Genomic DNA, 20,723 nt, shown 5'->3' on the forward strand with positions numbered 1-20,723 from the left:
TTTCAATTGATTTGTATTACATCACAGGGGTTCAATGCTTTTTCGGTGCAGAAAATTATAAACTCACACACGTCCGACTTTATTCAGGATCACCTGAACGTTGCAAAACGTGGGGGCGTGTCCAGTTAGCAAAGGTAGGCGGGGCCACGGCAGACAGGTGTAGACGGGCAAATCGGTGCTGTAGGTGTTTCCTCCGGTGCGTGACAGGCGCACGGGCTTTCTGTTTCTGTGCGCCCTTCTCTTTTTCTCTTCTCAGTTAATGCTCAGTTGATTGTTTTCCCTTATCTGCTCTCCCAGCTGCTGCAGTGGACTTGAGACGATGAGCTTCATGCAGTTTGCGACCTGCACTAAACGACATCCGGCTCTTATTAGTGGACAGCGGCGCGGGGGGGTTTCATCGCTGATGTGAGCTGAGGAGGAAGCACCTGTCGCACCTGCCCGCCCGCCCCCCCGCCTCATTCTCCTGTCTGAACCGAGGGCAGATATCGATCATGAAAGCTTGATAACATCCTCAAACACCGGGAAAGAAGCTGATAAAGACCAGCTTTCATGTCCGGACCGAAGATGCAGCTGGCCGGGCAAAGGGCGAAGAGTCTGGCGCTGATTTTTCTCATTGGTGAGTTTATTGGTCCAGAACATGAAGCTGTCTGTTTTTAATGGCTGCATTCAAAGTGGTTTGAAAATTTGAGAGTGAATTCCAAAACTGTGAAAAAAAAAAAAAAAAAGTGTATTAATTTAGCAGAAAATGACTTTAGTATTGCCAGAATTGGTTTCCAGGGTGTCTGACACTGAATGTTGATGCCACAGCTTGCTCCTGTAAGCAATCCTGAAACTGGCACAGCAGAGGTTGTAAAGTGCTTGTGCGAAAGTGGGATCAGTAGTAATCTTATGGCTCTTACGGTAAATTACACAACCATCATGTTGCTACAAGGACACTGCAATATTCATTTGAGCACCTGAAGTGAGGCTATAGTCACTATATGGCCAAAAGTATGTGGACAAACCAGATCTTTGTGATAAAGTTTTCTCTGCTTTTCCCTTTTCCTGTAGATAAATGACCACAGTGCGTGTCACTTATCTGCAAGTGAATGTATTAATGATGTTGAAGTGCAACGGTAAAAAAAAAAAAAAAAAAATACACAGTGTGGCCAAAAGTATCTGGACACCCCTTTCTACTGTGCCATTTTTCGAGGGCTGGTTTTTATGGTTTGGTTCAGGTCTTTTAGTTCCAGGGAGTTGAATTCTGAATGGTACAGCATACACTGATATTTTACACAGGTGTTTCCTTACCTAGGGGTCAGGACACCACAAAGGGATCTTGAGATGCATTTAAGGGGTCAAGAGCAGAGAGAAAGAAAGTTTTTTTTTTTTTTTTTTTTTCAGATTTTCTTCTCAGATTTTCTTTTTTGTGAGTTATTGGATAATTTTACCTTTACCAGGCCCCAAATGGTATTCAGATAAAACAGTACAAAACAGAGGAAACAGCTTTACATGGGGCTACATGCCAAAAAAGGGTTGGGAACCTTTGTTTGAGACAGTAGTATGCAAATACGTAGTGTTGTTTCAACAACGTGTATCGACCCCTGCCCCAAGGAGGTCCATAAAGAAATGTTTTTTCCCGTTTGGTGTGGAAGAATTAGACTAACGTTCACAGAGCCCTGACCTCAACCCCATCGTACACACTTGGGATGAGCTGGAGCGTAGGCTGCGACCCCCCCCCCACAATCCTATCACCCAATATCAGTGTTGGACGTCACCAACACTCTTGTGGCTGAATGGGAGCGAACCCCTGCAGCCTGGTTCCAACATCCTGTGGAAAACCGTGAAACTAGAAAAATGGAGGCCGTGATAGCAGCAGATTAGCGCCTGTGGCTTTGGGTGTATGTTGAGGTGTCCACATAGTTTTGGACAAGTCATTTACCTGTTTGTGCCTGCAGATGTGGAGAAGGAAGCGGCATAACAGAATGTGGCTCTGTCACATTCTTACTTTTAGTAAACATGAATCAGAACTTATTACCCAACCTGCGTCTTCCTGTTTTTGTGACTAATTCTGTCCGGGCTGTTACTGAGTGCGTGGCTGCTTTTGTTTCCTTCTTCAGTGGAGATTACACTGGGACAACACTGGAGCACTGTGCTGTTACAATTAAAAAAAAAAAAAAAAAAAAAACAAAGTCCACACATTTGACTAGGATTGTTACCTGCAGCCACAGGTGTGATATAGTCACTGCCATCCTGAGTGAACAGGAAAAGCTTGAATAGCAGCCTTGTGACGCTCGGGTGAACCCGTGTTTGTCTAAGTGTGTATCTGTGTGGAGTGTGTGTTTAACTCTTTCTTTCAATTTGATGTTTATCTGTCTTGACTTAGGCTCTTGCCGTCGTCTTTATTTCTCTTTTCCTTCCTCTAGTCTAGTCTTTCTCTGTCTCCATCTCTGTTTCTTCCCTTTCTGTCCCATCAATGACCAAACTGCACAAGATGTGACTTTGTCTCTTTTTCTCTCTTCTTCACATTTAGGTCACCAACACTGTAGCTCTTTTGTTGCCCAAATCAACCAAATTAACTTTATGTGTTTGTGAAAAGGCCCGTTTCCCGTCTCCTCTGTGTAACACTTTGGTTGATGTGTCCTTGCACGGACTGCGTGGGATTTTTATCTGTGGGAGCCTGCGTCCCATATCGGCCTTTTTGTAATCATTAATAAAGCTCATGAATCAGTAACCACAGAAAAAAAAGAAATGTGTTCACCCCAGAAATCAAAGGGCAAATGTTTGGTTTGCGTTGTTGATGCGTTGCTCTCTCACACCCCTTTCACTCACATATCTGTTAATGTCCCACGGTTAGATGTAGACCTTCAGCCAGCTGTGATAAAGGCACAGTCAGTCTTAGTCATTAGTCGGCACTGATGCATAGTTATTTACGAAGCTTTGATGGTGAAACACCTCAGGGATGTGGAAATACAAAGACACTTGTTGCCTTTTTGTACTGAAGCTGCACAAAGTTATTATTTTGGTTCTAATATTTAATATTCTATTAAATATCTGCACACAGTGAATTAAAGACAGTACCACCAAGGTGCAACAACTCATAACAAGACAAAATAAATTAATAAAGTTTTAATCTGCTGTAAATAAATAAATAAATAAATGCGTTACATGATACATTTGTCCAACTACTCACCAAAAAACAGCAACAAGAGTCAGTGACACATGAAATCCAGACACACAAAATACAAAATGAAACATAAGATAAAAATGACATCATAGATTCAAAGAGTTGTGCATAAAGTTACAGCATGACAGAGAAGAAAAACAATGACAGTTGAAATCAAATTACTACATCAGTAATTGAGATATATAGAATATATATTATCCTTAACATAGACATACTATAGGCTTCTATTATTAGCCTGCATTACAGCAGCCAATTGGGAGACATTTCTGCTTTTAAAGAAAGAATTAACTCACATAAAGCACTATTGTTCAGGTTTTTAGTGCTGTCACTTCAGAGCGTGAAGGTCCTGGGTTCAAACCCGCCCCCTGCCATGTTTTTCTTTGTGTCTGCATGTCAACAGAAAAGCAGGTTTGGTGAAGTGGCGACTGCCCGTAGGTACGACTGTGAGCTTGAATTTGCTTCGTCTGTCTATATATAAACCTTGTGTGGGGTATACCCCACCTCTCACCCAGTGCTTTCTGGGGTAATGCTAACACTGTCCTGCCATCCCTGACAGGATAAGGTGAATAGGAAATGGATGCATGGACTGTTTTTCAAGCAAATGAATAAATACAATGTGTAAAGAAGGAGAATTATTTATGTACTGTATGCACATGTGTCTGCAGAGCTTTAGAAGGAAACTGCATCAGACTGTATCACTGTAGGAAAAAAGAATTAGGGCTAATCTTAGTTTTTAACTGCGTGGAGGCGGTGGAACATTACTTCATGTGACCGAAGGTCCGAAGCTGAAAGAGATTCAGTTACTCATGATAGAAAACAGAGAAGAACAGGAAAACGTCACATTTAAGAAGCATTAAATCTCTCTACTGACCTTTTCTCCCCCCTCCTCAGTGGTGTGTGTGCAGAGTGACTTTGTGGAGCCTCCTCAAGCCGACAACCCCCTGCTCTCCATGGCAGACAGACAGACCAGGCTTCCCTGTCACTACCAGGTGGAGGAGGGCCAGAAGGTGGTGCAGGTCACCTGGCACAAGGAGCTCGCAGACGGCAGCAAGGAACAGATCATCACGGCCCACTTCACGGACGGCCACACGGGTAGGCTGAGGCCCTCAGCTGTGTTTGTTTATACAGTTATAAATAAAAAGCTAATCATACAGCCGTCAATCCGTTTATGATGACAAATCCACGTCGACCTCGGTGACATCACAGTAACCTGGAGATAAAGCACACATTGTTTCATTGATCATTTCACAGATTCGTTTACCTGCAGTGCTGTTGGTGGGTTGGTTTAACAATTCACGTCTTTCTGACCAACTGACCCATCTTTTATTTCTTTCTTATTTATTATTCCAAACTCATGAAAGACCATCCACGACAACTGCAACCATTTATGTTGGATTTCAATATAAATTCTGAGGGGAAAAATAAGCAAAGATATAGATAAATGAGAGGAAATAAAAATGTTTGCTTGAACTACAGTGAGGTTTGGAGTGAGCTCATACCAGGACACTGCACTGTGCATCTGGATTATTTGTCTGCAGGGTGGGGTAGTGACGTCGCTGGATAAATGCAGGTTTATTTTGCCAAGTGTAATCATTTGTTTTCCTTTCTTAGAGTTAATGCTTTAAACTTAAAGGAAAAGATATTGTTAAAAAGGATTTTTTTTTTTAAATCTATTTGAGCTTTGTAAAGGATGACGTCACACACTGCATATGTGGCCTGAAGTCTTTGTTTTCTGTTCTCAGAGTTTGGGCGTTACTCTGGCCGTGTGAGGTTCGAGAGCAGCAGCCCCACGGAGAACTCAGCTCTGCTCATCCCCAGCACAGAGGGGTCGGACGAGGGCAGGTACACCTGCCGCATCTCCACCTTCCCAAACGGAAACTTTGAGAGGCACATAACCCTCACCGTCTGGGGTAAGACTCATCTTTCTCTCTCTCTCTCTCCTCTTCCACACCTTTCTAATCCCATCAGAGCTGCTGTAATGATATTTAAACCATAATCATCTTCATAAAAGAAGAGGAGCTGCCAACCAGGGGAATTCAGCAGATTTGCCAACGTGGCCACAAACACTTGCACTGACAGCATATCAAAGGTCTTAGAGGATGAAAAGTAAAAAGAGAATGTATTTTGCAACATAATATCATAATTACCTATTATTTTTTTTAAGTAACTGCTTGGTACCAAGTGGATTTTCTTTCATGCAAAGGGCAGATTTTAGAGGTTTAGTTGGTATCTCAGCTTTCCAAACACTGGCCAGCTGATTCAGTTCAAGGCAAAATGCAGAGGGTGTTTTTTATTATAAAATATAACCAGGTTTGAACCATGATGTTAGATTGAGTTTGTGACATGTTTCCAAATCAAATCAGTTTTGTTTGTATTACTCAATATCCCAAAAATTTGCCTCAAAGCACTTTCCATGCTTTGAATCCTTGATTCATATAAAGAAAAAATTAAATGGAGAAAGCTCTGGAAGAGCCACACAGGACTGTAATAGATGTCATATATACAGAGTGAGCAGAAATAACAACAGTAAAATTACAATATGGAGAGACTGACTGACAATATTAGGTAAATAAAGTGCAAACATATGAAAAATACGCTTTAAACACAATATCAAGTAATTTCCAGTGCTTCAAAACCCAAACCATGCTGGAATTTCCAGCTGGTCTTCACTCTGTAGACGAAGAGGAAGAAGTGGAAGAAGTGGCCTAGCGATGATTAATCACTTCAAACAAACAACAAAGTAATAAGGTGTTCATTTATTTACCAATTAAAGTACCAGATTACTGCCAGTGACTCCATCCGCAGGTGGTGTTTATGTGCTAATAAATGCAGGAATACGCCAGAAAGGGCAGAAGACAGGTAGTAAATTAAAATGCAGGTTTCAGACTTTTAATAAGAACGGGGTTTACATGTATTTTAAGAAGAAAGAAATGCATTCAACACCTTTCTATGACCTCAAGGATACAAACACTGTGTTTTGATGAGAGATTTGGTGAGAACTGAATGTGAACAGAAAACCACACAGAGCAACTTTAAATGTTCCTCGAAGCAAACCGTCCTCACAGTACAGTCGCTGTCACCGGGTCAGCTGATGACATATGTCTGACCTGTGTCTTCATCACTTCCTGAAAGTATTACGGTGTGAAATGACTTCAGAGGAAGAACCCGTGGGATTGCTGGTTTTTAATGGGTACTCCCTCCCTCTGATATCTGTTCTCTTTTACATGACATGAGCAGTGACAGCTCAGTCATAAACCTGTCCCAGCACGCCTCAGATCAGACGAACCAACAGAAATGTACAGACTAGTAACAGACTACCCCGAGCACTGAATTCCCTTCAGGGCACTAACAGACACACATGCTGTCCATATATCATTAAAATCTGTAAATCCAACTTGGCTGCGCAGGTTTCTGCCTCCTTTAATGAATATTTATATACTTACTTATATCTTCAAGTAATGCATTGTGATGAAATTGTTAATCGTGCTTTCTATTTTAACGCTTTCGTCCAACAAAACAATTACAAATTCAGGAAAATATCCTGTATGATTAATGAGGGAATTGGTCTTTAATTTAGTTTTTTGTGCCGCAGATTTTCAGTCATTTCAAACCAGTTGGTGACACAAAAAAACCCCAAAACAATTGTTGTGCAATTAACATGGGGTTTTTAGTTAGAAATATTGTGGCTCTGTAAACTGTGAAGTCTGAAAATCTTTCTTTTTTTTTTTTATTTCTTTGTAACCATATTCTTACCTGATACTGTCAGATCTTGAGGACCTCGTTGCCCTGATATACATTCACTGCTCAAACATACAAAAGCATTTAGTGAAATCCTGGTTTCAATGGATCTAATTACAGTCACTTAAGATAATTTTAGGTAGACAAATTAGATTTGAGCAGACTGCGGAAAGTATCAATTAAATCTCGATGCCATAATAACCCTTGATTATAGGCAATGTGCATTACGTGAATTGTTCAGGTCATCATTTTAAATAGATCGTCAAAAATGAGCCAAATCCTAAACTCACCCTGCCCCCCCCCCCCCCCCCCCCCCCTTCTGTTAGTTTTACCCATCTCCTCCCTGGAGCCTGTGACCCTGGTGGAGGGCCAGTCCTTCCGTGTGGCCGCCACCTGCAGAGCCGTGGGTCACCCGCTTCCCCGTCTCTCCTGGGACACCGACCTGCCGGGCCAGTCCCAGAACCGCACCAGCGAGAGTGGCTCCGTGTCCAGTCACTACTCCCTGCACCCCTTGCGTAGCATGAATGGGAAAAAGCTGGACTGCTTAGTGTGGCACCCTGGCCTGGAGGGGCCGCGCAGGATCTCAAACCGACTGGAGGTCCACTGTGAGTACAACTGATGATGATGATTATGATGACGATGATTCTGTGAGACGGGTATATGGCCAAAAAGAGACCAACAATGGAGATATAGTAAATTAAATTGGAGTTTTAGTTATAAATGTATATTTTCTTTGTGGTGGTACATGCTATACAGTATATACTATACTAAAGAATAATAAATGGAGGAGAAAACAGACACAGAGAAGCTTATACTCATTGATACATATAGTAATTCTGGCATTATCCATAGGTGACCCCCACCAACCTTCATGTATTGACATAAGGAGAAGAGTTAATTTTGACACACCATTTATCCCCTCCATGTTTGGCTTTTTATTACTCTCTGTCTGGTTTTGAATGTTTCCCGTTGTCATCTGAAATTACAATATGAGTTTTCAGTTATCATTTAGTTGCAACTCGGTCATCATTTGACTTTCAAAGCAGGGAGTTGGCGTGTACAAATGGAATGCAACTGTCATTAATATTATGAGCTACATCTGTGCTCTTTCTGCAATGAGGTCAAAATGTCTGCAGTAAAGAAAAAGCATCTACTCGGCTCAAAATGTGGAAAAATAGAAATACAAGTCATGACCATGAGTCATGAATTCATAATTTTCCAGGGCGAACATGCTACATACTCAGAACCAGTTTAGAATTAGTATTAAGTGTGGATTTAGGACACAGTATACTGTACGTTCCTTTCAGCCTTCAACTTTTTAGCTCTTCCTACTAATGGTAAATTCAACCAATGAGATCTTTGTCTTCCTCTAGATACCCTGCAAGAGATATTTGCACAGTCCAACCTTCTGTCTGTGAAAATAAATGGGTGACAGTAGACTAAACATTAGACAATATTGGCAGGTTGGTTCTAGTGTTTGAGTAATACTGTGTTGCTGCAGTTGGGGTAAAACCTAATTTCTTTCACTGCTCAACAAATGCTCTTTGTCCAGTGTACTGGACAGTTCACAGACATCCAGGGCTGTGGACCTGACTCAGACTTGAGTCATAAATCTGATGACTATAGACTTGAGTTGACAAATTCAAACCAGACTTCCACCTTAAATTTGACCAATGACTCCTGTTTTCAAGCCTTTTAACTTGACTTGACTTGAAAATGATCTGACATCCCAAACCCAAAGATTAGGATTTATGTTCTTAAAAAGGTGTGCTGCAAATTCACTTTTCATAATCCTGACTGATAAACTTGAGGTCAATCAGATAGCTGCTGGTTACCTCTTGCAAGCAGGAGGGAAAGATGCATTTGTCAGTGGAAACCAGCAGACAGACATCAGACGAGACCTCAGACCTCACATTCACATGTAAAGACTGTAGAAATTACACAAAACTGTACATGTAAGTGTGTCCTGAATAACACACTGTACAAAGAACATAGCTGATCAATTTTGCTTTTAATTGTTCAGAGTTTATTTGGAAGTATAATCTCAAAATTATTTCTTATACTAATAATTATATATAGGGAATGTTATTGTTAAAATGGTGCAAAAAAACCCAAACTTTTTTAGGACTCAGAACACAAGGACCTTGGTCTTGGGGCTTCATAGCCAAGATCTGAAACTTGAAAACAATGACTCTGTCCCACCTCTGCAGACTTATGTGAATGTGAAGTGGTACTGTAATAATAGTGATGCTTCTTTGGATAAAGACAAAAACAGTCTCATCTGCTGTGTTCATGGTATGAACAAATTTCTTTAGATGTCTATCTGTGCAGATAAAGAATGGCATCATCAAGGTTTTCTGTTTGCTCTACCGTGCTGAATATTTTGTGCTGCTCCATGCTCATGTCTGTGTTTCTGTGTCAGACCCCCCAGATGCCACCATCTCCACTGCCTCAGGAGACTGGTATGTGGGTTTGGAGAAAGCCGAGCTGGTGTGCGACAGCGGGGGATACCCCAAGCCTCAGAACATCACCTGGACATGGTACCGTCATCAGCCTGTCTGCTGCTCACACACACACACACACACACACACACACAATATCCAGGGTTTAACTCTGTCTGGCTGCCAGCAAGACTGTGACAATTACATGTTAATTCACCCCACTGTAATACTATCTGTGCCGCTGAATTGCTCTTTACATGGCACTGGAATGTGACCGAAAACATACATAAGCCACGGCTAACACGCATACACACGGGGACTACACACCCGTGAACAACAAAGAAGCGTGCATGAAACTTAAAGGAGGGCGCCTTTCTCTTCTGGCTCAATTCAGCGCAGAATAAAAGCTGCGGTGTCACGTTGCGCAATCTGAAGTTATAAAAAGGGGGAAGGAGAATATTTTCACACGAGGGAGGGAGCGAGCTACACAAGGAAGAGCAGGAGACACACGCTAAGCACTTAATCATATAGCCATGCTTTAAATATCACTGTAATGCCTGGTAAAACACAGGGTCTGCACTTTAATTAGAGACACTGTACCAGCCATTACAGCTACGACTGTACACACAATGATCGAATGTTGTGTGCTGACTGAAGAATATTTTAGCCATGAGACAGTCTTGAAATATTAAGATTAGTCTGGATTAAACCTTTTCAACGCCTCAGACCTTTCGGCGCATCCACTGATAGAAACCCAAGCTGTGTGGACATGCGTTGTTCAAACTGGGAGTAGTTCACGGGACACATTCTGCATCATCACTTTCTTTCTGGGAGTTAGAAGAGAAGCCATTCTCATGTCTGCACGATAAAGATATGAAGCCGGAGCCAGAAGCTGGTTGGCACAGTTTAGCTAACTCTGTGCTGAGGTAGCAAAATCCACCGACGAGCACCTCTAAAGCTCCCGAGTGAAAACAGCTCGTTTCTGTTGTTTAATCTGTGTAAAAAAAACCGATGTACAGAAACTGTGTCAACCCTCTCATCTCATTCTCTGCAAATAAGCAACAATGGGCTTTTCCCAAAATATCAGTCTGTTCCTTTGAGATCCAAAAGTTTCCACATGGAAGAAAATGTGTTTTAAAATGATGCAGATGTCATCTAATATTTTCCTTTGCTGTCAACAGTCCTAAAAAAATGATGTGTGTTAATATTGTAAACACATAGTCTACATATGTGGCTATTCCCACGGCTTTGACTGACCACAGATTTGTGCCACCAAGGTTAGATGTATAATATAGAATATATATTTAAATATAATATTTTGGATGTGAAGTGTGACTCTCAGTTGTCTCAAGCCTTGATTATTATACTTGGTGCTCATCTGAACAGCACTGGAACAGAAGAGGCCATGTGTAGTGACATAGTGTAAAAAACACTTTATTCAACTTTTAACCTACTAAATTTAAAAGCAATATTGTGAACATTAAAGCATTCGTGTAAAGTTTATTAGTAGAGTTTTAAATTTTTTATATCTTGGGTCATGCACTTTCATTTTCTCGATGAATAAAGGTATCAAAGCATTCCTTGAAGTTTTATATTGTACTCTGTAGTTTTACTCATTGCAAGATAGCAAACTCTCTGTGTGTCATTACAATGATACAGAGATGCTATCGCCGAGATTCGATCAGCAGAGCCAACAAAACAGAGTTTGGCTGCTAGAGCTGGATTACTCACCTGATCTGTATCTTTTTCTACCATCTACTCAGTGTCAGATGCAATCTCCACCTGTGGCTCCAGTATAAAAGCTTGGTTAGAGAAGCTAGGTGGGGTTTTGAGAAAAGAAATCTGAGCCAGGCTTCAGTTCGGGGGGGTTAAAAGCAGCTGTTAAATAGCTGCTGCAGCACAGTGAAACCAGGGGGGCAACATGACCCCTCTCAGCGGACCCGATCAGAAACTGGCTCTCCATTATGTGGCCTGCCATGTCTCAGGCTGCTCGGTGTTAGCAGGACCTGCTTAAATCCCCCAAACCTGGTATTTATTTGCTCTATTCAGATCAATGGGCTCCAGTTGTAAGCCCAGCAGGTTTTGGTTCAGGTGCGTGCAAATTGGTGGTTACACTGTGCGGCGACCCTGATCCTGTGTAGTAGTTATTCAGCTGAATCACTTCCGTCACGCAAACCAGTTGTTGCGTCAGGTGCCGTTGCTCTTGCCGATGTCAGTGGCTATTTGTGCGTTTACTGAATACTTTAAACTGGAATGCAGATTTATTCATTTCATTTCTCAGTGACCACAATGAGTCACAGCTGTTGTTTCGAGCAGTGAGTCACAGGTTTCTGTGTGTTTTACATCTGTGTCGCACCTCTCTGAGAATTAAGGGTGACATTTTTCCTCTGATTGTCCACAGGAAAGGAGGAGCTCTGCCAGATGGGGTGTCAGTGGATGGAGGAAAACTTGTTTTTGGGAGGGCCCTCCGCATGAATGACAGTGGGGTCTATGAGTGTGTGGTCAGGAACAACGTCGGAGTAGGAAAAGCAGAGTATATTCTGGGGCTATCAGGTAAGTGCGAGGGCCCTCAGCCTCTTTAGTGCTTGAGATCACAAAATGAGACGCTTGTGTATGTTTTCTTGATGGAGGAAATGAGAAGATGGAAACTTGGAAACTTGAGACTAGATGAGTTTTAAACTAAAACAAAACACTGAGAATATTCTCATTTTCATTTGAAGTGATCATGCAAATTTGCTGCCCCCTTGTGATGGATGGAGAGCGTGAACAAATGTTGTTTAACTCAATCTGGATCAAAATTTCTGCATGAAAGATGTCACTATTGGTTTTTTTGGTGTGTGTGAGAAAGAGAGATGCTTCAACATTTATGTCTTCCTCGTCTTTCTTTCAGAGGCATTTCAACATAAGGACGACTCTTCTGATGATAACCTGCTGCTGATCATTATTGGCGCTTCAGCCGGAGCTCTGGTCATGGTCCTGGTCATTGTCGTCCTGCTGGTTAACCGCTACCATCGGCACAGAAACAAAAAGCTTGAGATGGAGCTCAGCGAAAAGACGTGAGCTGACTCACATTTTCTTTAAACAGCCGTGAGGTGGAAAGCTGGAGAAGATGTTTATGATACAGAGAGATTCAAAGATGTTTATTAGCTTTAACTGCGGTGAGAGCTCAACTGTGAATGTTTTTGTGTAAACGGCTATTTAGACTTTACACATGATGACCTAATTTCTGATATTCAATTTCTAGACTCACTATTGTTCTGTAAATCCTCCAAATGTCCTCTCTTTTTTTTTCCCAGGGAGGAAATTAACAGCCTCTCCAGACAAGCTTCCTTCAGGAGACTGAACTCTGTTAGCACAGACCCCAGAGTGCAGGTAAAAAACATAAACACACACACACACACACACACTCCTGCTGAGAACAATAACCTGGAGAGAAACCAGGTCGACACACCCGCCCATGGCCAGGTGGAGCCTGGGTGGAGTCGCTGGCAATTCAGCAGCCATGTCTGCTGCGGAGGCCGATGATTACAGGCTGCTGCAGCTTCAAACAAATAGCATGTAGTGTTCATAAACACACACTGTGTCATTAATATCTCCTTCTGGGTGATTATTTCTTCTTTTTATCTTCAGAGGTCATGTTCACTAACTTTCTCTCCCTTTCTCTCCAGCCTGAAGATTACGCTCTGCTCAGGGTGGACAGCAGAATGAAGAACAGCCAGTCTCTGGTGAGTTTCCCCCTTGCAACCTTTTTATCTGTCTTTAATGGTATATAGTATATACAGATAAGGTCTCTGAATGGAACCAAGCTTGGTGCAGTCAGTCACATAGTTTTAGTCTTAAACCAGTCTTTTTTTAAAACTTTTTTAAGTCTATAACAAAGAACTGTTGTGTTTTAATGTTTGCTAATATTTCAAGGCCGGGATCAGGCGAGTGACGATGACATGATTACAATTTGTCATCCTTAAGAGAATTTGCTGTACTGTTTATATCAGGTGATCTCAGATCTCGATTTTCAGGTTATTTATATTCTATAAATACTTTCTTAATTGACTTTTTTTTAGAAAATTTACTGCATCTTGACACATATTGATACAAAACATAGAAAATATAAAACATGTACATATAACATAATAATATATAAAATACCATATGCTATATCATCCAATCCTAATATCAACCACTGACACATCATCATCATTTAGAGCATAAATATTCCATTCATTGATAAGTTGAGCAACAGAAAAAATTAATCGACATCTATTTTATGCATCATTCAATCATTATTTATCAAGAAAAACTGCGAAACTCTTCGCTAGTCTTCTTTTTTCTGTGCTCTATATACAGTATTGTTTATTTAATGTTATGAGTTAATTGAATATTTGGACACAGTATTGGTTTCAGTAGAGACAATAAGTCCCATTAAAGTCTTAATTTTCCCCCTAAATATGCAGTGTGGGGGAAATACTGAATGTTTCCAATTCTGAAGGGAAATGTTAAAGTTTAAAGACACTGCGTCACCAGTCTATTGAAGACAAGGAACTACAGTTGCTCGATTCGCATAGTCATTGTTTAGCAGAGTCCTTTCAGACAACAAACAGTTGTTGTTGTCAGTGTTGTGACTGTTTGGGGCCACCTCCCCACCCGCAGGAGCGACCCACCTACAAAGACAGCCAGTCCACTCTGGCCGGGAAGTGGGGTCCTCCAGAAGAGGTGGAGGTGGACGAACTGGGACGTCCGATCGTCTGGCACGACGGCAGGGAGAGCCTGAGAGGAGCAGAGATGGACAGGGAGAAGGAGGAGCGCAGGAGGAGGGTGGAGTCGTACCTGAAGAGCAGCAACATGTCACTGGTATGTGTCAGTCTCTGAGGGGTTAGGCTGAAATGTATTTGGTTTCATGCGCGATGTGTCATACGGTATCATGTTATGTTTTTTTTTTTTTTTTACTGAGGGATTTGCCTTGTCAAAGTCAGGCAGCGTCATGGAGACGGAGCAAAGGACTACAAACAAACAAAAACTGGACACACTACTTTAAACATGTTTTTTATAACAAATTATTTGTCTGGGCAGCTCTGTTCCTTATTCAGTTAATGAACAAACATGATGAAATTTTTGCAAGTCTATACTTTACAACAGTTTTGAATCAGCTCTGGTGTATTACAACCTGTTGGCCGTGTGCTGTCAACACTCATTCAGAGAACCCAGTTTAATACAGGAAATCCTTTAGAGCCGCACTCAGCACTGAAAACATCTAGAAAAAGGTTATATTTCCTCTTTGTATGTGAAGCGGAACTAGAGGTGCGTTATTGACCAACCTGTTGCAAAACGTTGGCGCTTCCTTCCCTGGTAGAGAGTAAATATAACTCTGTGTGTAATTCTCACCGCCCTCAGTATGGTGATATGTTTTGTGGTGGTTTTTATTCATGCCCACTCCATTTGGGAGCTGTAATGTTCAACCAAAACATTTTTAGTACAAATAAGGATTTCTGTATCATGGCCCTAAAATGATCAGAGGACATAAAACTAAAATGATCTACAGCCATCAGTGTTTTTGACTGTTTCTGTTTGATCAGAAAAGTGCGATTTCTTGCCGTGTCTTTCAGGACTCAGGTCTCCCTTCATCCCTTGTTCCCCTAAAGGCCCAGCAGGACGACGGCGTCGGGCCACGAGAGCCAGACCTCGGCCACCTCAGGGAAGGAGACTCTCCGCACGAAGAGGACTGGACCCCCACCGAGTTGGCAGAGCAGGGACATGAGGATGACGACGGCAGCAGCTCCTTCCAGATCTCAGAGGCACTCACCAATCACTTCTACTACAGTAACGGGGTCCTGAGACCCAGGCCACACTCCAACGCCATTCTGCTGAACCCCAGAGGACAGATTATCTAGACCGCAGACTCTCAGCCACTACGTGTGAGGACAGAATATCTGTCTGCATTCCTGCATTGGCAATGAGCTTATTCTTTGTAAATGGATGTTTGTTTTGTACACATTGACTGCAATGGGTAATTAGCCTCAGGCGCTACCCTAAATGCTGATAATTTTTTACCTCGGGGGTTGTGAGATTTTGATCCTTAATTCTAACACTATAATAACTCGGGAGTTTTTCAATGATTTCGTGGCCATTTTATGTCTTTATTAGATACCCAACTGTGGAGAGATGGAAGGAAACACACACTAAAGGTCCCCATCCAGAAATGGACCAGGAACTAATTTGCAAGTTTTTCCTCTCAGTTATTTTGAAGAAATGGAGAATCAAACGGCAAACAATTTAAAAAAAAAAAAAAAAAAAAAAGAAAACTCCTTTCTCTCCTTGAAAACGCAAGGAATCGAGTTTCCTGTTACAGTGTTTACTGGATTTGTGCATCCACAGCTTCTGGTGAAGTACAGCTGAATACAGTGTTTCATATCAACAAATGCAGAGTCCTTCAGGCTGCACTGTTTACATCAGCAACATTCAGGGAGGACGATATGAACAAAGACACAAGTTCTAAAGGTTTGAGTCGTGGCCAAGTTACAGTGAACTGGACTCAGAACCTTGTATTTCAGTGGGGAAGCACCTGTGGATGAAAAGTTAGTGTGTGTATTTGTACATGTATCTGTTTTATATATGTGTATATATATGTTAATATGTGGAAGGGATAAAGAGCTACTGTACGGTTATGATGATGTTATGAAAAGTTACTTGCAACTGCGAAAAGGTCAAAAAAGCTGTTTCCCTGACAACCTGAACGTAGACATGAAACAAACTCTTACATGTTCATGGATAAAACATGTGGAACTAGCTTCCATGACCAGGTTCACACCATATCTACATTAAACTGTCAGTGCACAGCCGTCAGAGGTGCACCCTCAAGAGAGGCAAACCAGGCAAATCCCTGACAGAAAGTCTGACAGTAAATATATCTGTGCAAACTGTTTTATATTCATCCAGTGTTTTCTATGAAACTGAAAAAAAACTGACATGTAAATACTGACAATAAATGGTTAGTCATAAAAGCACAACACATGCAGTTTTAAAAACAAGGACATTTTCTTTATTGAAACCTGGTTTAATTAAAATAGTTTCACCTCGTGTGAGGATGAAGGACATCAGGACACTGATCGCAGCTGCTGAATTAGACTGTGGTGATTTCCTGGATTCTCCTTGTTCTAACCCTCACCTTCCTGATTGGCTCAGTAATGACTAAAACAACTGTGAGATTGTGAATACAAGTAGGACAAAAAGTGGATTTTCACAGGGTGGCCTGACTCACTGTGTGGCAGGATGATGAGTTCAGTAATCAGAGATTAGCGATTAGTTTGTTAAATGTGATAATCTGCTTTCTCGCTGAGAGTTAAATGAGACGTTCAAGGCCTCACTAATGTCTACATGGTAAATATAAGGCTAGTGAGCTTCAGGGGTGCTGGTAGGAGGATTTTGTTACTGCTGGGCAGAGTCAGCTTATGCTAAACTAAGCCAAATAGCTGTTAGCTGTAGCTTCATATTCACTGTACGGACATGAGTGGTATCAAGAAAGAAAACAAATGTATTTCCCAGAATGTCAAACTATTCCTTTAAGATGCTTCTCCGTAACTCAGAGCAGGTAGTTTGGGTGGAAGTGAACCAGGCATGGACAGCTGGAGGAGACCTCGAGCTGGACCTGAGAGAACATACAAGAAGACCTGCATCTCCAAGGCTGCTGTGGAGCAGCTTGGGATCCAATGGGGTTGCTGTAGAGGAAGTTACTGAAGGATGTGAATGTTTGAGAAGTCTTTTGTTATTAGGACGGTTCTTAACTGACTTAACTGACCCAGATGCGTGATGAGCTGCAGCTATAATGAAACAACGCTTCCTTCCCTACAAGATACACATGACTTTACAGAAGGAAATACATTGCCAAACAATTTACATTAGTGAAATGTGCCTGTGACTAATTCTGTTTCAGCAGAATTACAATGACAACACACAATTCAGGTCATCGTGCAATGAGTGCTGTTACATGATGTGGGTTAAGTCTGAATATCTAAGTGCTGCGGTTATCTTTTGCTAATTTCTCCTTGGTATCTTTCCATCAGGTGAAGAGAAATTGGATAGAAAATTATTAATTTTTGCCTAATTAAATATAGAAAATGGACAGTGAATAAGAACATGGTACGATATCAGAGGGTCTAGTGATCATATACAGACGTCTGCTCTCTGATGCACAATGACTCAGGCCCATCAGTCAGAAAAGTGTGTCCTCTCCTATAACCTTAAGAAGTCAATATTCAGCTTTGTCCTCAGGGCTGGACGTCCCTGCATTTTTTATAAATCTATATACTGGCTTTATTTACAAATAATTCACAAGTAACAAATTTAGGTCTTACAATCCAAGCTACAAAGTTTGAATTTAAAAAAAAAAAAAAAATTTAATTTAAAAAAAAAAAAAAAAAAAAGTACAGTAAAATCAGTCAGCTACATTACTTTTCGGTCATATCAAAATACAAAGAGAATTTGTTAGTTAATCTAGACGTAAATGCCACAGAGAGAATTCTACTTTTCCACATTCTTCAAGATCTATTAAATCAAACTGCGTTTTGGGATAGAGCCTCTTTGTGAGTCCGCTGGTGAGTGCGAAGGTTACTCCTCTGAGAAAAACACTTGCCACACGTGTCGCATGTGTATGGTTTCTCTCCTGTGTGAATTCGCTGGTGAATCTCAAGATGGCTGACCCGATCGAAGCTTTTCCCGCAGAACGGGCAGATGAACCATTTCTCCTTTATCCGGCAACTCGCTATAGTTTTATGAAACTTGGGGTCATTTAAGAGAAATCTGCTGTCTGGGTTAAACGCTGACATGTTTTTAGTTTGATGTGGTTTCTCTGAGAGGAATCTGAAGGACACTCTTCTCTCTGGGTGATTTATTGCTTCTGTAGGCTGACTTGGCTGAGCTTGGCAAAAATCCAAAGAAGCCCTTGATTTACTTGATGCACCAGGTCTATTGCCTCTCAAAAACCTGTCAGAATATGCTGTCTCTGCTGAATTATCAAAAATGTCTAAGGCATTTTGAATGAGCAGAATTTCTGAGTCCTGATTTTGTGACAGCTGCTTCGCTTCAAAAGCACAGTCCAAATCGTCAGCTATGTTGCTGTCTCCCACCGAAACAGACGTCCACTGCTCGCTCTTTTGTTCCTCCAGGACCTCAGCAGGTTGGTGGTTAGGATCCATCTCTTGGTGACCTGCTCCATCGTTCGCACTGTGATCAGAGTCCACGATCTGCTCCACAATCTGGACATCGTCCTCGTCCTCCAGCTTGACTATTAAGTCTTTATCATCCATGTCGTCCCTTTCACAATAGTTAGACTTGAGCTGCTCAGACTGCTTCTCCTCTGTCTGAGAGGGTGGTGGTGGTGGTGGTGGTGGTGGTGATGTTGGTGTTGTGTGATTCGCTGAGTTGTCCGCCTTCTCTCTGACACTTGGATCAGAACATAATGTCTGGACTGAATCTTCAATAGGTCCTGAAACAACAGAGGAGGTGAATTTTAAACATTTATTTAGCAGGACAGTTCCCTTGAAAAATCACCACAGACAATTTTGCTTTGTGACCGAGGCACCAACTTTCAGCACTAAATGATAGTAACATGTTGCTTAGATGCAGTCAGGGACAATCCTCCAAGTCTGAGTTAAAAGACTAAAATTAAATATTGACCTTGGATACCAGCAAACCTAAATATGGGTTTGCCCCGGATGAAAGGATTTTGAATATTCTTTAAGTACAAAAAACGCTATTTAATAAATGTCTAATATAGAGCTCAAGCAATTGGTTGATTGATCAGTCAGTCAATCAAAAATTATTTAGCAATTATTTTGATTGACAGCAGTCAATTTCAAGCAAAAGTAAACAAATGTTCTTCCCAACTTCTCAAATGTAAAGTTCTGATGCTTTTCTTTGGACTTTGAACTGTTGGTGGAACAAAACAAGACAAAGTAAATTATAACTGGTATTTTACAGTATTAACTGTCATGTTATATAGAAATCACTTGATTGAAAGAAAAAGTACAGTTTAATTTATCATGAAAACAGCCTTACGGTTTATAAATATTTATTTAATGTTTATAACACATTATAATGTAGATGCAAGTGGATATAAGTGTTAACTAATGGATTTAACAACTATATCTCCTCCTGTGGACACACTTAAATGGAGGCTGCTATATAAGAAGATAATGGATGATATATATATATATATATATAGTTGTACACAACATGTATCTTCATAGGAGAAGTCAGAATTATATCAGACCATAATGTAGTTGTGCGCAGGCCATTTTGAGTGTTTATTAAACCATGTATTAAATGTGTATATGTTGTGTATATGCTGAATTGGAGGACTTACAGTAAAGTGTTACCGGCACATTTTAAAACACTCATTGCTCAGTCATCCTTACCATCACCGGTGGGCGGCAGCAGTTTGTTCTGCTGCTCTCTCTTGGAAGAAGATGATGGGGACAGATTTGCAGTCTGAGCTTGAAACAGCGTCGACAGTCGCTCATTTTCCATCAGCATCAACTTTGTGCTCAGCGCCTCAATTTCGTTCTCTCTCCGGCGAAGCTCGACCTGGACGAGGGCGAAGTCGTCCTCCCACAGCCTGCTGATTTCTAACACGGCCGCTTTAGCTAGCTTCTCCATGATCGAGCTCAACTTGCTCTGGAAAACCACACAGTTGGCCATGTTGCCCCCCGCCGGTTTGGCACCTTTGCTGGCTGTAGCGACGTGGGCAGACATTAAACTAACTTTATATGTGGGGAGAAATCACAGAGCAGTTACGGTTTTAACGCTGTAGTTTGCAATACCGTTGCTTTTTAAGGCGAAAAACATGGAAGCGCTGTACAATAGCAACAGGAAACGGGCGTGGTCATGTGACGGAGGATATACGGTGTTCAGGAAAGGACAAAATTCCTTAGCGGTAAAAACGAATAAATCAATTATACAAGTATTAAAAAATGATTAGAGCGATTAAACAAGAAAGACTAACACTGTTGGTTGTAGCTTGTTAAATGCAAGAATTTGCAGCTCTTCCTTATTTATATATTATTGTAGAATAGTAGACTGGGCTGCAAATAATTATTTTAATCATAAGTGGATAAATGATTTGTGTTTTTTTAACTATTGTTAAAAAAAAACAAAAAAAGAAAACCCCCATAAATCTGGGTCCATGTACACATAAGACACCAGAATCATGTAATTTTACTTTGCAGAAGAACATTGTTGTGATATTGTGCAGTCCAAAATAAATAAATGCATTTTCTTTCCGCCACACACCTAAGAACATTTATATATTTTTTTTACACTTGAGTAAAACCTTTCCATGTTGTCCTTTCATAGCTGCATTTTGAGAAACTCAAAAGTCTAAAGTTTAA

At 41.1% G+C, this 20,723-nt stretch overlaps 2 protein-coding genes across 3 annotated transcripts; one reads left to right on the forward strand and one right to left on the reverse strand.

Moving 5' to 3' along the window:
- The first annotated feature begins 103 nt into the window (after positions 1-103).
- On the forward strand, positions 104-16,348 carry nectin4b (nectin cell adhesion molecule 4b). Of its 2 annotated transcripts, none has more exons than XM_071490973.1 (11): positions 104-616; positions 4,058-4,258; positions 4,909-5,076; positions 7,231-7,509; positions 9,327-9,444; positions 11,747-11,898; positions 12,236-12,401; positions 12,642-12,717; positions 13,014-13,070; positions 13,993-14,193; positions 14,982-16,348. In XM_071490973.1, the coding sequence occupies exons 1-11, from the start codon at positions 550-552 to the stop codon at positions 15,228-15,230; spliced, it is 1,734 nt and encodes a 577-aa protein (XP_071347074.1). In that variant the 5' UTR covers positions 104-549; the 3' UTR covers positions 15,231-16,348. The 2 variants fall into 2 exon arrangements, with proteins under 2 accessions (XP_071347074.1, XP_071347072.1); XM_071490971.1 differs by having other exon boundaries at positions 111-616; positions 14,946-16,348.
- A 1,389-nt stretch (positions 16,349-17,737) lies between these two features.
- Positions 17,738-20,455, reverse strand: LOC139628860 (gastrula zinc finger protein XlCGF48.2). The gene is made up of 2 exons (XM_071490984.1): positions 19,752-20,455; positions 17,738-18,820 (listed from the first exon to the last, which is right to left on the reverse strand). Exons 1-2 carry the CDS (start codon positions 20,086-20,088, stop codon positions 17,889-17,891), a joined length of 1,269 nt encoding a protein of 422 aa, XP_071347085.1. The 5' UTR covers positions 20,089-20,455; the 3' UTR covers positions 17,738-17,888.
- Between the last annotated feature and the right edge of the window lie 268 nt (positions 20,456-20,723).

Source organism: Trachinotus anak, unplaced genomic scaffold (genome assembly GCF_046630095.1).
Source record: "Trachinotus anak isolate AG129_WGS33_773 ecotype Australia unplaced genomic scaffold, CSIRO_AGI_Tana_v1 ptg000012l, whole genome shotgun sequence".
Classification (NCBI taxonomy): Eukaryota; Metazoa; Chordata; class Actinopteri; order Carangiformes; family Carangidae; genus Trachinotus; species Trachinotus anak.

Bases quoted from the DNA above. Each gene is read 5' to 3' on its own strand.
- LOC139628860 (XM_071490984.1), bottom strand. From the start codon at position 20,088: ATGTCTGCCCACGTCGCTACAGCCAGCAAAGGTGCCAAACCGGCGGGG. The intron at 18,821-19,751 runs GTAAGGATGACT...CTGTTGTTTCAG, and splicing joins GCTGCCGCCCACCGGTGATG to GACCTATTGAAGATTCAGTC.
- nectin4b (XM_071490971.1), top strand. From the start codon at position 550: ATGTCCGGACCGAAGATGCAGCTGGCCGGGCAAAGGGCGAAGAGTCTG. The intron at 617-4,057 runs GTGAGTTTATTG...CCCCCTCCTCAG, and splicing joins GGCGCTGATTTTTCTCATTG to TGGTGTGTGTGCAGAGTGAC. The intron at 14,194-14,945 runs GTATGTGTCAGT...CGTGTCTTTCAG, and splicing joins AGAGCAGCAACATGTCACTG to GACTCAGGTCTCCCTTCATC.